General features: G+C 40.7%; 1 protein-coding gene across 2 annotated transcripts in view; it reads left to right on the forward strand.

Annotated features, from left to right (window-relative positions):
* MDFIC2 (MyoD family inhibitor domain containing 2) overlaps window positions 1-7,406 on the forward strand; it is a 47,703-nt gene extending 40,297 nt beyond the window's left edge. For both annotated transcript variants that reach the window (XM_030283069.4, XM_041718751.2), the window contains exon 5: window positions 3,184-7,406. In XM_030283069.4, coding sequence (XP_030138929.4) covers window positions 3,184-3,443 — 260 coding nt within the window. In that variant the 3' untranslated portion in view covers window positions 3,444-7,406. The remainder of the gene's footprint in view (window positions 1-3,183) is intronic.
* The last annotated feature ends 7,085 nt before the right edge of the window (window positions 7,407-14,491 follow it).

Below are 14,491 nucleotides of genomic sequence, written 5' to 3' on the forward strand. Positions count from 1 at the left end.
AGTGCCTTTTGCAATAATGGATTAGTGTGTTATATCCAATGGAGCTGGGATCTGTCGTGCATATAATTTAAAAATTCCTAAATTAAGCATTTCTAAATACAGATCAACACAATAAAGTGCCCTGTTCTCCAAGAATCATTAACATCTCTATTGTGTCACAGATCCTTACAAAAGGGATGTCTGTGATACATCTATTGGAATATGCTTCATTTCAGAGAAGGATCTGAAGTATTTCTTTTATTTAGGAGACTTGTCCTCTTGTCCAGACACTCTGTATTTTTGAATTTGAGGTCTATCTCAACCACTACTGGCACACAGGTGTGTGCCATGTGATGCAAATAACAGATTTCATTCTCCTTAAAAAAGCTAAACGTGAAGGAAATTAACAACAACAACCAAAAAAAAAAAAAAAAACCCAATCTGTGCTTAATTAATAATGTTAAGGGCTGGATAGAAGCCAAGAAAACCAAAGGAAGACAGATTTGTCGTTGTCATTGCATACTCAGCTCACTCCACTCTGACAACTTACTGCTTATTCCACATGCACGAGGCCAAATCCTGTTTGCTGGTGCTTGGAGAACATCTGAAGGCAGAGAAGTAGATGAGGAAATTGGTGATTATTTTGTTCCCAAGGCTCAGACAAGAGCATATACAACACTCATAGGTCTCACCAAGGATGACCAAAAAAGTCTTCAGCAAGCTTTGGACCAGGGTTGTTCAGAGCATCATCTGTGTGAGCAGATGCCACCAAACAAGAGTAGGATAACTTAGAGATGTGGCATGCTAGAAAAATTATTATAAATTCTTCTTTTGTGCTAATTAATCTAGTAATGTAGAGAATGAGAGCTGAGGTCATTGTTCTCACTGAGATAAACGCAGTAATGCCGTTTGGCAAACAGCAGGGAAAACAGGGGAAAACAAGAGATTGCATCTTCTTTTATGCAGTTTGTGGCTAATTTATTTTCAAATATATAAATGAATGCATAGGAATGGATGTCTAATTGCTAATATCTATTATTTATATACATTACCCCACTTAAAACAGGACCAAAAAGCCTCACACATGCAGATTTTTTGAAATGTGTTACATCCATTATCACAGTTCATGGTGTGTGCTCTGATGGGAATTTAAAAGCATCTTTACTGCACATCATAGAGTCTGTGCTGAAACATTACTTTATTATTAAAATCTTGTGCTTTTTGTGTGCTCTCTTTCCTGGATGAAGCCCTAAAAATCATATCTATTCTCTCCAGATTACATAAGCACCATTATGGCTAACACATTCAGGGAAAAAAAACCCTGTTATTAAAAAAATGGATCTTTGGAGAGGGAAAAAAAAAATTGCCAAATCCTTAATTAAGACATAACTTTGAATTCTGTCTCTCACATCTATGTATAGGAAAGAAATTTCATAAACATCAGAGATCTAAAAAGAATAGTCTTAATTACACCAAGAATTACTGGATTAAATTATTACATTTTCTACAGTGTAAATTTCATACAATTAAGTACAATGGTGTCACCTTATTAACTGTTTCAATTTTATAATTATTTCAGTTCATTTAGCTAGGAAAAAATATAAGCATGAACTTACTGAGTATCACCAAAATCTAGTCATTCTTATTTGACAGAACTGACTTAGAAGTTAGTTGTGCTTGTCTGAACCTAAATAGATCTTGACATATTTAAATAAGTATTAAAATTGATAACATTGGTGATGATATGCTATTTAGAAAGAAGTTCAGTCATATGCTATTTGTTCATTCTACCTGCTTTAACTGCCTTTTTAATAAAGAAGCTGGAATGATTTTTTTTTATTTTGTTTTTTTTTATCAAGAAAGCTTTCTAAAAAAAAAGAAAAAAAGCATAATTCTGGAAACTTCCTGGCAGTTAACTTCATGTTACGTGAGCTAGAAAATGCCACAACAGAACCAATGCAGTTGAATGAGTTCACAGTTAGTCATCCTAGGGCAAGAAATGTGGTTATAACCATATGCTTTCCTGAAGGAACCAATGAAAAGACACTCATATTGTTGAAGGCGATTTTCCTTTCCAAAAACAAGAAGGGGAAAAAAAAAAAAAGGGAAAGGAAAGGTCTGGGTCTGTGCTCCAACTGGATTCACACAGTTGGAATCTCACACCTGCTGCACCCAAGCAGTCTCCCCAGATGCTGGAGGCTGAGGGGTGAGGAGTTAATGAGTTGATTTTGGGAGGGCACAAACATAGCACAGAGTTTTAGTCATGGTGAGCAAGTTTTCAGGAATATTCACTGGCTCCAGATACACATCCTACATAATCTATTTTCCAAACTTTTGTCTCCTTTGAACAACTGTCACTGGTGAATGAAAAGGTAAGAACCCTGCTTGGTGGGGAGTTGGCAGGACCCTGAGCTGAGGCACACTGCCCTCCCTGAAAGTTCTTCTCCAGACCTGCTCTCCCTCCCTGTCCTTGGTAGTTTTTAAACATTTTTAGTGCAAACTCTTGTGAAAATGAAAATAAACTCCAGTGTCATATGTGCTGGTGTTGTGGTTTACTCAACCCCACAGAACCCCTCACCCACTGCCCCACTGCAGAATGGGGGTACCAGAAGGGTAAAGGGAAGAAATCTCATGGGATGAGATAAATACAATGTAATAGGACAATTGTAGTGGTTTTACATGGGAGGAAGAAAAAAAAATAATAATAAAGAAAATAATAAGAATAAAGAAAATAATAAGAATAAGAATAAGAATATACAAAACAAGGGATACACATTGCAATTGCTCAGCACTCACCAAATGATGCCAAATCAGTTATCTGAGCAGAAGCCCCTGCTTGTTTTCTGCCTAATTTACGTTGATGCCATATGGTCTGGACTATCCTTCTAGCTAGCTGGGATCAGCTGTCCTGGCTGTGTCCCCTCCCAGCTTCTTGTGTCTCTTCAGCCTCCTTGCTGTCCAGGCATGAGAAGATAAAATTTGGTTTAAAGGGCTTCTTCTTCTGCATTTCACTACCACAAAATATTTCCATTCAAATTCTTTTCATACAGCTGTTGTTTTTCCAGAGCAATTAAAATAGAAAATAAACTTTTCACTTGTCTCTATGGAAGTAGTTATCATCAATGTATTTTTAGCCCACCCTCTCACTTCTGTGTAGCCACACTGGCCTTGTTCTTACGTCTCCCTGCTTTTCCTTTCTCTTAGATGAATGCGCAACACTTATCCTGGCCTGCTTGTTCTGCCAATTTTGGGACTTTCTTATAATGCTGCCTGATACCTGTGAACATTGGCTGACAGATACCTGTTGTCCATCCAATAGATATTACCAGACCTCTGACGAAGACCACGGCAACAACGACTGCAACTGTGACTGTGACATTGATTGCAGCCTCCTGGAGTCCTGCCACGAGACCGGGGAGTGCCTGGAACTCGCCATGGAGATTTCTGAAGTCTGCTACCGCTAATAGGGAAATAACTGACAAAATTCCTCAAAACTACCTGACACATTACAAAGGAGATTTTTTTCTTTTAAATATTAATCATAGCCAGAGGTTTTGTCAATGAGGACTATGTGCATCTTGTTGCTCCCTCCTTGGAGGTCTCTATATCTGTACCGTTCTGGTGGCATGATATCACAAACTGCTGAAACCAATAAAGGACAAAAAGGGGTCTTCTCTGCCATAGATGACAACAGAATTCCTAAGTGCCAAGTGTGCTCGCTGCTTTACCCACTGTCAATCCAAGCTTTTATAAACCTTTAATTGCTTTAAACACTGATTTTGCCATTCATAAACACAGAACAAATTAGGACATTATTTTAGCACTGATATATATATTAGTTCATCTTCCTAATGGATTCATACCTAAACATGTATTACACATTGTTGGTTATTATAAATAATGTATGATATATAATCATTTTATAATTAAAAATTTATTTATTCAATCTCTTAAAACACTCTTATATGCCCAGTATAGGTAGAAAAAAAAATTTTAATGAATTAGAAACCATACTACTGGTAATTACAGCAAATGTCATTTAAAATCTCCAGTGATTTTTGTGGAGGAAGCATTTTCACAGGGTATTTCAATTTGACAGTGTATTAATGTGCTGGCCCATGGTTATGTAATAAGAACTATTGTTCATTAGTTATAGGAAAGGGCTTCTTAATGTAATTAGCCTAAATGGGAATTGACTGCACACTTCCAGAGGAAAATTACCCCATAGATATCCAGTAATTCCTTTGCTTGATTTTCATTTGTAAGACTTCTGCAAGAAACAGAATATTGCCTCCTATTCTAGTGCAAACAGGCATCTCCACCTGTGCACAAAAGATTACAATATGACAGTATCCATCCTGGTTGGGCTTAAACTCCCTTTATCTCTTTTCTGATGGCAGGTCTGATTAATAAAAAGGAAATACATGTTGCACATTACACATATGACAAGAAAAGCATGTAAATTCAGTTGCCTGAGCGTGCAGAACACAGGTATTAAGCCCAGAGGAAAGTACAGAATTGCTTGCTCAGGTTAGGTATTTATAGACTAACACCAAAGCCAGTGTTTTCTTTATATAAGCACTAAAATATGTCCCAAAATCCCCAGTGATCTCAGTGCAGAAGAGTCTGTGGAATCCCAAACAAGGATCTTTGGCAAGATACTGGATTATTAGGTATTTCTAAAATCATTGAAGCCACTTGTTCATTAATCAGAGCAGACCTGGTGCACAAACATTTATTGGGGTAAAACAGCCATGTGTATATCATTTCCTTATCCCCCTTCTGGAAAACTCATGCTTTCAAAAAATCAGAAAGCAAGAAGTAGAACCACTAATAACCTTTTTCCAAGCATCTTACAAAGCCTAGTGACCAGAAGACAACAAACCTCAGCAATGCAGCGAGCAGCCCAGAACACCTCATTTCTCTGCTCTTTCCAGGACGTTGGTGGGGAAGAGAAGAGATTTGCTTATCTTCCACTGTCACATCGTGAGCTGTAGTCACCTAAAGGAGCTAAATCATTAGTCCTTCATCACCACATCAGTCCCAGCCTGCTGGCTGGGTCTGGACCCAAACCCCACAGCACAACTCACTGCCTTCCAGGAAGTACTGCTTTGGGTCACCCACCCCAGGATGGGGTCACCCACCCAGGATGCTTCAATTTGCATTCTCCCACAGAATTTTGATCTTAAATCTTCCAAAGCTAAGCTAAATTCTCACTGCTGCAGACCAAACCACAGAGGCTTGGATCATTCTATGCTCTGTACCACCGTGGTATCCTTTGTATCCTTTTTACAAAGTGGCATGTGGGTGTTTATGAATAAAAACTCTGACCCAAGGTATTTAGGAGTCAGAAAACAGGGACGCTTGTTCCACATACCATTTCCTAGAGAAGCACCAATAAAAATGTACATTGTCAGTCCTTGCTCTTGATGCCAACCTCCAGAATGGGAGATTCCATGTGTAATGGCTGGACAGAGCCCAAGAGGGGAAACCAGTGGGTGGCATACCCCAAAATATTTTCAGTGAGGGAATCAGAGATGGAGATTTTGCCTTTCAAGCCAGGATGTCTTGTACCAGTTCTGAGTCTGCAAGAAAAAAACAGATTGACCATACCAGTATAACTCATGGCAAGTGAACTCATTCAGCTGTGGAACTGGACTGGGAGCTTTTGGCACAAATGTGGAATTTTCTCCAACTCTTTTCCTAGGAATCATTATTCAAAAGATTTTTTTTTTTTTTTTTTTTTTTGTGTTGTAATCCATAGGTTTGATTGCCATGACATGATTGGGCAGGATGTCCCAGCAATATGAATGGAATCACACTGGGATGTATTGAGAGCTGCTGTGGGTGGTGTTTTAAAGAATGCAGCAATAGCTCCTTGCCTGAAGTGTACAAGGAAACACTGCTCAGTTTCCTGCTTTAGGAAGTAGACTTTTGAGACATTACTTGAGCAATGAAACCTTTAAAAACATGTTATTTCATACAACACAGTAGAATCAGCAGCCTATGATAACTTTGTTTTCTGTCATAAAGTTGTTAATTGCAACATTGTACTTTCATGACACGTAGGAACACTTCAACATATTGACACCAGAGAAAGTCAGACTTTTCCATTAACTATTCCAGAAACTCTTTGAAAAGCCATCCTATTCCCACACTAAACTGACTTCCTAGTGCAGAAAAATATCCATTTATCAGATCTGAACATGGGTAGACATTCCAGTGAAACCAAAGCATTTGGAACAATTCGAGGCTGTCTCTGTATTTTTTATTTACTGGGAAGGAAGGTCTGGGTGCTCGAGTGGGAGGCGTTTGGGTGGATGGCTGTTGGGAACATGTTGGACTCAGCTGTGCTCCTGGGGAGATGTCAGTGCGTGAAACCAGCTCCTGAGAACAACAAATAGAAGTTCCCGTTTTGCAAACGGGAACAGCGCTCCGACACGACGCCTCTCCCCGGCACCAGAAATGCACTGACAGATTGCTTGGGGGAAGAGAGAGACAGGGAGAATAACGGAGAGCTGCTTTGCTACCTTCCACAGGAAAGGACCATGGGATGCTCTCTAAGGATCTCCTCTTGGAAATGACCCAGCAGTCTCATCCTTGAGACAAAAATGTCTTTTCACCTCTTTTCACTCTGTTCTCAGAATACAATACAGATTTGGGTGTAAGCTTTAGGGGAATTGATCGTTGCTAAATATTGGGAAAACCTCTGGTGGCTTCCAAAAGATTAATGTTCAGTTATCTCAAAGAATATTAAGTTCTTTGACTGACCATGAGCCCTTCCATAATGTCATTCTGGTGCCTTACTCTCCATGTACAATGAGTCCCTTAGATGTGGGACTGGCAAAAATTATCCCATGTACACCCCCAAATATAGGGATGGAATATATTACTTTACCTCATTCGACTTTCCTCTGCTTCCTAAAGCACTTTGAGCATTTGTATTCTCTTGAGCAATCATCAGCTAGAACAAACAACATCTTCCAAATGTCCAGAAAATGCACAGCTCTGCCTTAAATCCAGTGCTGCTTAGGGATTCAGGGTGAGTGACACAGCTGAGCTCTAGAAGACTTTGGTTCTCAGGAAGAAAGCAAAACACAGGAACAATTAAGATGTTTGCAACTGTATTTCTCCTATTATGCTTGTACAGTATCAAAAAAGTTCAAGACTGTCAGACTAAGAATGTAATGTATCTATTACATTTTTCTTTTAATTGTATGGAATGGCTGGTTCCATTGCGTTCATCTGTTTGGGTTCTCTTAAATGCAAGGTAAGTTTCCTATTATGAAAGAAAATGAGTTTACCAAGCAGACTGGGATTTCCAGGCACTGCTCCACTATAATTCACTGTAACTGAGCATTAATCATGATTAATAATCTATCATTCCTGTGGTTTAGGAAAATAAAAAGGAGTACTTTATTGAGAAACTGCCCTTTCTCTTAGCATACTTCATATAATTGCACAATGGAACAATTCTAGGGAATTCATTATTCTGCTGGTAATGATCTAGATTCCCTTAACATTGCACACGGATGGGAATAGTTGCCATCTGATGGATGTTCCATGGCCTGTACAAAATGAGTTGGTGGGTGCAAGCCAATTCATAATGGATGTGTGCCCATATCACAAAAAACACCATTATAATTGGTACCCTTAGGAAAAATGCCAAGGTCTGAGTGTAAACAGAGCACTTTCTGTCCCAAGAGCTGGCGCTTCCGTGGTCAGAGTTGAAGCACAACAGAATGAGCAATGCTGAACTGCATCTGCTGCCTCTGTAAAGGGCTTTGCTCTCCTGAGGTAGCACATGACTTCTTGGACCCTCTGTAAAATAAGAAGAAAACTCACTCTGAAGGGCCACACTTGTGCCTCTTCCCCCACCATCACTAAAGTCATCGTGGGGGTTGTGCAAATATAAAATGTAGTGGAGACAGTCATTGCTACAGTCCATAATTTGTTCTCTTTCTAAGTGTATCCAGAAAAAAATATATTGTCACTAAATGAGAAGTGTTTGTTCACCAATCTTCATTTGAAATTTGAGAAACCATCCTCTGAGAAAATGCTGAAAGTCACTGACTTACCATCTCCTAGTGTTTTCCAGTAAGAGACACCATTTTATCTGTATTGAAGAGGGACCAGGGACTTCAAACAGAGAAGTTCGTAGGTCATTGGAGTACATTGCTTATAAAATAAAGAGAGAAGAAGATATCTCATGGACATTCTATTGATGGCCTGCATGAACAGAGCAGTTTAAGCAGCAAAGTAATACTGGAAAATTTCTCTTCCTTATTAAAGAATCCTGCAAATCAATCAGTCATTCACATGGCCACCCCACAGTATATTGAAATGACCATGGTAAAAAGAGAGGAAAAAAAACCCCACCTTATCCAAATGCATGAAAAAATCACCACCAATGTCATTAAAATGCAGACTCAATTTATATTGCCAGTTTTGCCATGCTTCCAACAAAGTAAAAAATAATGCCAGAGAGCACTGAGGAAAATATTATTAGATCAACTGTATAAAAAGCATGAATGATTCCATTAGTGAGCACAGCTGAGAAAAGACAGGATTTAAATCAAATCTAAATATGATATGATTATACAGCCAAAGTGACATGTCCATTTTAGAAAACATACAGAAGAAGCAAAACAAAAGCAGAGTTTGGGTTTTATGCCATAAAACATGTTCCATCTCACACAACATTTAAAAACCTGATGGAAGCATCCTGTCAGCTCTGCAATTTTATACTGTATTTGTTTTAGGTGAGTCACAGATGTACAGATAATTTAGAAGAACACCCTTTGTTCATTTCTCTTGCAGTATATTTACATCATTTTTCCCTTCAGAGAGTCACTGTACTGTATCACTTGATACAGACATCACACAAACCCTTCTAATAGAACAGCAGAGCTGCCCACAGAACCACAATTCCACTTCCTAAAATCTTTTGGGGTATTGTAACCTGGTGTTGCTTCATGTGGAAGGTGAAGCAAAATGTACCAAATTTTGGTCTTAGTGGGGTAGCCAATCATTTAAAATAAAAGGATCAGGTTTTCTAATGTGTTCTCTGTTGGAACAGGAGAGTTCAGCCTCCACTTCATGAGGCTTTTCATCAAAAATACAGATGGAAAAAATTCTTTCTTCAAGAAGCATTTTTTGGATACTACTGTGTCAAATAAATTCTCCTATATGGAGAGAGAGAAAGAGAGAGGTAGGGAGAGATGGAGTATCTTTGAGTAATGTAACTGAGAGCAGTTGCTCCACACTTGTGATCTCCAATTGCTCTGTGAAGTTTTGTCTTGTCAGGGTAATACTTGTGATTTCTGCCACACCAGAGGCAAATGAGCCATGGGATGAAAGCAGGATGAGCCTTTGCCCCAGGCCTCAAAGATTTCTGCTTCCTCATGTGCTGCCCACTCCTGTCCTTGTTTACATCCAGGTGGTCTCTCTGATAGAAGTTTTATTTGTAAGGGATTTCACCACAGTTCAAAATCAAGAGTGGAGAAGGACACACATCAGTATTCATCTTCTCAAAGATATAATCAAATATTAATCCATTTTAAACCCCTTGATTTTACTATGCATTTCAATTTTTCCTGTAATCTATAACCCGTACACACCATAAAGTCATCACTGAGTGGTGAAGCTGGAAAAATCCAGCTACCTTTCCAAATGGAAATCAGAATATATATTTTTAGCTACATTAAACCAACTGCATGCAGCTCTGCACACTTATGTAATTCCCACATAAAAATAATCCATAATATTCCAGAGGAACAAATCCAATTCTTAGTCATATAAATTTTCATATAAGTCCATCAAAACCTATTCCAAAAATGTCTCAGTCTTTTTGAGTGCTAGAGTTGGAACAAAAGAGAGAGTCCTTTAAAATGCCTTTGGAGCTTCCAGGGATGTTAAATCTAATTGCCCTTAGCATAGCACCGATCCACAAAGGTTTAAGTCATGGAAAATGTATTTTACCTTTATACAAGGTATACTATGCAAAGTTTATCGTGGCACAGTAAAGTCATGTCTAACTTGCTTAGTGCAAATTTCAGACAGAAAAAAATTAACCTTTGATGCTTCACTTTGACTAACCAGGACAGAAAAATGTGTCTTCTCACTGCAGACACTCAATATTGTATTGAATGATATGATGCAGCATGGTATGATATGATAAAATGTCCATTTGTGCACTTGGGTCTATATGTGCACGTAGAAATCCATATTTAAACTCACAGATATTTATAGCAAGGTCTCTATGTTCCAAGAAACAACAAAGGATGGAGAGTAGGCAAAGATTAATTGTGATAGAAACCTTCTTAAGACAAAGCCAGAGCCAACACTATTTGTTAATACCCTTAGAAGCTGTATAATCATCCCAGCTGACGCTGAGGATGAATTTTCCAGTGAAAGGGTTGTTCATGAAACAGAGGGATCATTTGCTCAAACAGACCTTGCAGCACCATGCGTGTTGGGAAATGCTCATTTCCCTGGAGAGTCCCACAGGGCTTTGCCACCACACAGAAAGAGGAATGACCCAGGCCCTTGCCTGGCAGTCTGGAAAGTCCTGGAGACTCGGGTCATATTAATGAAAATATTAAACAATAGCTAGAAGAAAAACCTTCCTTTTTTATTCCAGAAAATGTTCTCTTTGACAATCCTCCTGCATGAGCTCTTTAATTTTCTAAAATCTATCTGAAAAAATATTTTTCCCCAAACTCCAGAATCCCTGATGGAATAAATTGCTCTGCTTTTGCCCATAATGGCTCTGTCACGACCCCTGTTTATAGGAGAGCTACGTCTGAGCCAGAGAGCTCATAACTTTACAGACAAAAGAGGGAACACTACAAGACTGCACAGTCTGCCATGGGAAAGCAGAACAAAGGGACCAAGGATGGATTTTTTTCCCTCAGAGAACTTTATTTCTCAGCTAGAAACCTGATCTGCAGCGAGGGGAGCCAAGGGACAAGCCGTGTTTATAACACAGCCAAGGATGCCGTTCCCTCGGTTCAGTCCCCCTCGCACTCAACACTCCTAAGCTACATCTGCTCTATAAAGGCCCAAGAAAACTTAGGCAGCCTTAAAAAAAAAAAAAATCCTTTTGCAATGGCACGTATTCTTAACCAGCATCATGGAAAAGTCATGCTGCTCTGCATATAGCCTTCAGGATTGTGTCTGTAACACTTGAAATCCTGCCCAAGTCTGGCTCCGCTCGCGCTAACAGGTACTCTGTGTGCTTCTGCATCTTTTCCTACAAGCAAATGTTGCAACTTTCCCATTGCGACAGCTGTAAGAGGCATTCACTTTACTCTGTTTTTCCTTAACACTCCCGATTCCTTTTATATCTAGTTGGGAATACACTCAAGCGCTAATGGCACTTGTTCAGCCATCCAGGGAAGGCGCAGCGTCGCCTTCCTAGCTATTTGTATTTCTTCATTTTGGCAATCTGAACTTTGCCAAGATCCAAATGCCTGATATTTAACTTAGATTACTCTCTCTTAAGGTCAGAAGGCACCAGTAATATTATCTGGCAAGACAAAATCGGCATCTACTTGGAGAAAGGAGGCTTTAAATCAATCATTCTTCCCTCTTACTCATGTAAATGAGGGGATTCCAGGTGCCAGGTTATTAAGTCACCACTGACAGAAGAGACAGGGAGATGGACCTGCATCCCTATGCTATCACTGCTAGTTGGGTAACCTCAAGGGATGTGGCTCCTGCTGCATGATGGGGATCTACAGCTGCTGGTTTTTCTAATCGCTCAGCACAGGCTCATTCTGCCACTGCCTGATGAAAAAGTCCCAAGGGGACGAGCAGAAACGTAGCTCTTAAGGTTCCAAAGACATAGTTTCATGGAAAAGGACCTGCTCTGGGGTTTCAGACCATAAACACTTTCAGCTGTCAGCCCTGTGGGGTGGTTCAAAGCACAGGGAATAGCACCAGTACAGCCCTCCACAGTGGAAAATAGCCCAAACCACCTTGTGAGCCACTTCCAGATCTTTGAACCCATGTGGAGAAAGTGGCTTGAGCAGTACAAGTGGAAATGGCATTAAAAGCCTTATGAAAGCCATTGGTAAGGCAAAGCCAGCAGAGCTGCAGGGGAGCTAAAGGAGTGTGGCGACAGCCAAAAAAATTCAGAAACTCCTTCAGCAACCAGGAGAGAGACAAACCACCACCCAGGCGGGTCTGACATCAGGGTTTTGAACAGGAGCCTTCAAAGTTTTTTTTTTTATGAGGCTCCTTTTCGTGAGGCAGGGCACAGCAAATACTCCATTTAAGGCTTCCGTGGAGTAGAACCAGAAATATCCAGCCTTGCAAATATCCTCCCCAGCCAAGCGCGGAGCCGAGACATGCAAAATGAGCGCCCGTCAGCTCCGTGCCAGCGCAACAGAAGGCAGAAGTGCTTCAAGGAACTTGTGACAGGTTCTCTGGATGCACCAATTCGAGATGGGCCAATCCCTGCTTGAAATGTGCAAACTCTCACACTCCTTGGCATGACCGCACAGCCAAAATGCACATTTTTTAAAGGATTTAAAGAAAACACGACCAAAGGGACAGGAACGTGGAAGAATTTGGCAATGGGGAGCAGATGCTTCCTAGGGAGGAGATAGGACTTAGTTTGAAAAAGGTTTGAGAGAAACTTTATATATAGAAGTTGAATGAAGTTGCTGAAATTTGTTTTATGGGAGAATGTGTAACTTACAGGGAGGACTGCACCCTAAACAGTCACACCTAGGAAAGCAACTCTGTGGAGCTGCACTTGGGGGAGTGAGGCAACTTAAATGGTATAAATATCAAGGTTCTGGTTTACCTACAGCAGCTGCTGCTGGCAACCACTGCCACAAGGCATCACAACCCAGGCTAGGCAGGTTTTGTCATCGCGGCTCTTTAACAGCCCCTCTGGAATCCCAGGGGTGACGTATCTGGAATGGCTGCAGCCAGAGGGTGAGCTGGTGTGTGGGGCTGCAGTGGGAAAGAGAGAGAGGGGGGATCAAAATGCATTTAAGGCACAAACAAGAAGAGCAGAGCCTCAAGATGAACTCCAAAGTTGCTGGCAAGGAAGAGAAGAAACATGACCAGCAGTCATGAAGAGGGAGGTGGTACAGTCCAGGCTTGTTCCTGCCTAGTGGGATACAGATTTTTGTTAAAATTTGCCTGAGAACTCTTACAGTGCCAAGCACAAAATGGAAAGAAAAGGAAAGGCAGGCTGACTTGGGAGGGATGAAGTTTCCTACCTGAGACAAATAGCAGATTTGAGGAAAAATGTCCTGGGATAGAATAGAAAGTCCTACAAGAGAAAGAAGAGAAAGAGCATCTCCTTCACTGCACTAAAAACCAGTTTGCAACCATAGGCAAATCTGAAACACTTATTCCAAAAGGACTACAGTTACATTTTAAGCTGAGCCTTTGCATCCTTCCATTAAAAAAAAAAAAAGTAGAAAAGACATTTGAGGTTGTCTGGGATTCAGCCCTTTTCATACTGGTGCTAATTTTATTTTTCAGGCTGAACAAGATCACTCCTCATTCACATTTTAGGGTCTCCTTATAAAATTAGCCTGGGAAAGCAAGACAATTGGACTGAAAACTTTGGACTTGCCTCAGCTTTGGGACACTGTAAAAAAACTTATGTTTCCTTGGAAATACTCCCCATTTGACCAAACTAAACCTGCTCTATTTCCACTAAGTGTCACAAGACCATACCTCCTTCCAGTGGGACCAGAAAATTTCCTTCCTATAAAGCTGGTTTTAAAGACCAGCTGCACTCTTGAGGCTCCAGCACAGCCTGCAGCCTCCAGCACGCCCCATGCCAGAAACCAGCCTCTCTACAGACTCACAAAAGCTGTAAAATATCTTGTGCTGCGTCGAGGAAAAAAAAACTAAAAAATGCCAAGGAGCTTTGCCAAACACTTTCTGCTTCCTCACATCGATGCCAAATGCAGCTTTTTGGGGGGGACCTCAGACTCTCACGGGTCAGGCCAGATCTCCCTTTGCAGAGAAAAGGCAAAAAACCTGCTGGTTTTGAGCTAGCTGTTCCCCTCAGCTCCTGCAAACCAGCATCCTCAGGCTGCAGTGAGGGTTCCTGCTGCTGGCTGCCAGGCAGGACATGGGTCTCCCCATCAGCAGGTGATGCAGAGGATGGACAAGCATCCTGAAGGCATGGGATGGATGGTCCCAGCCATCCCACAACCAAAGGGTTACCCCTTCCTCATCCTGCCCTCATCCCTCACCTCATGCAGGTATCAGCCCCGATAAGGAGATCCAGAACAATCACTTCTGACTTGGGCCTGGCTTTTGTCAAAACCTGTAATTCCAGCTCTGTTTCCCCACTGTTTTGAACCTTCATACCTACAACATTGAAGGCTCAGATTTGTCAAAACACGCAAAGGTGCTGCCAGAGGCTGAGCAACTTATTTTAGTCCCTTTACAAAGCCATTTTAAGGAAAGAAACAACGTGTCAGGGCAATGCCAACAAGTGACTGTACCAACAAGGAGAGATTTGACATACCTT

The sequence above is a fragment of the Taeniopygia guttata genome, chromosome 12 (genome assembly GCF_048771995.1).
Source record: "Taeniopygia guttata chromosome 12, bTaeGut7.mat, whole genome shotgun sequence".
Taxonomy (NCBI): Eukaryota; Metazoa; Chordata; class Aves; order Passeriformes; family Estrildidae; genus Taeniopygia; species Taeniopygia guttata.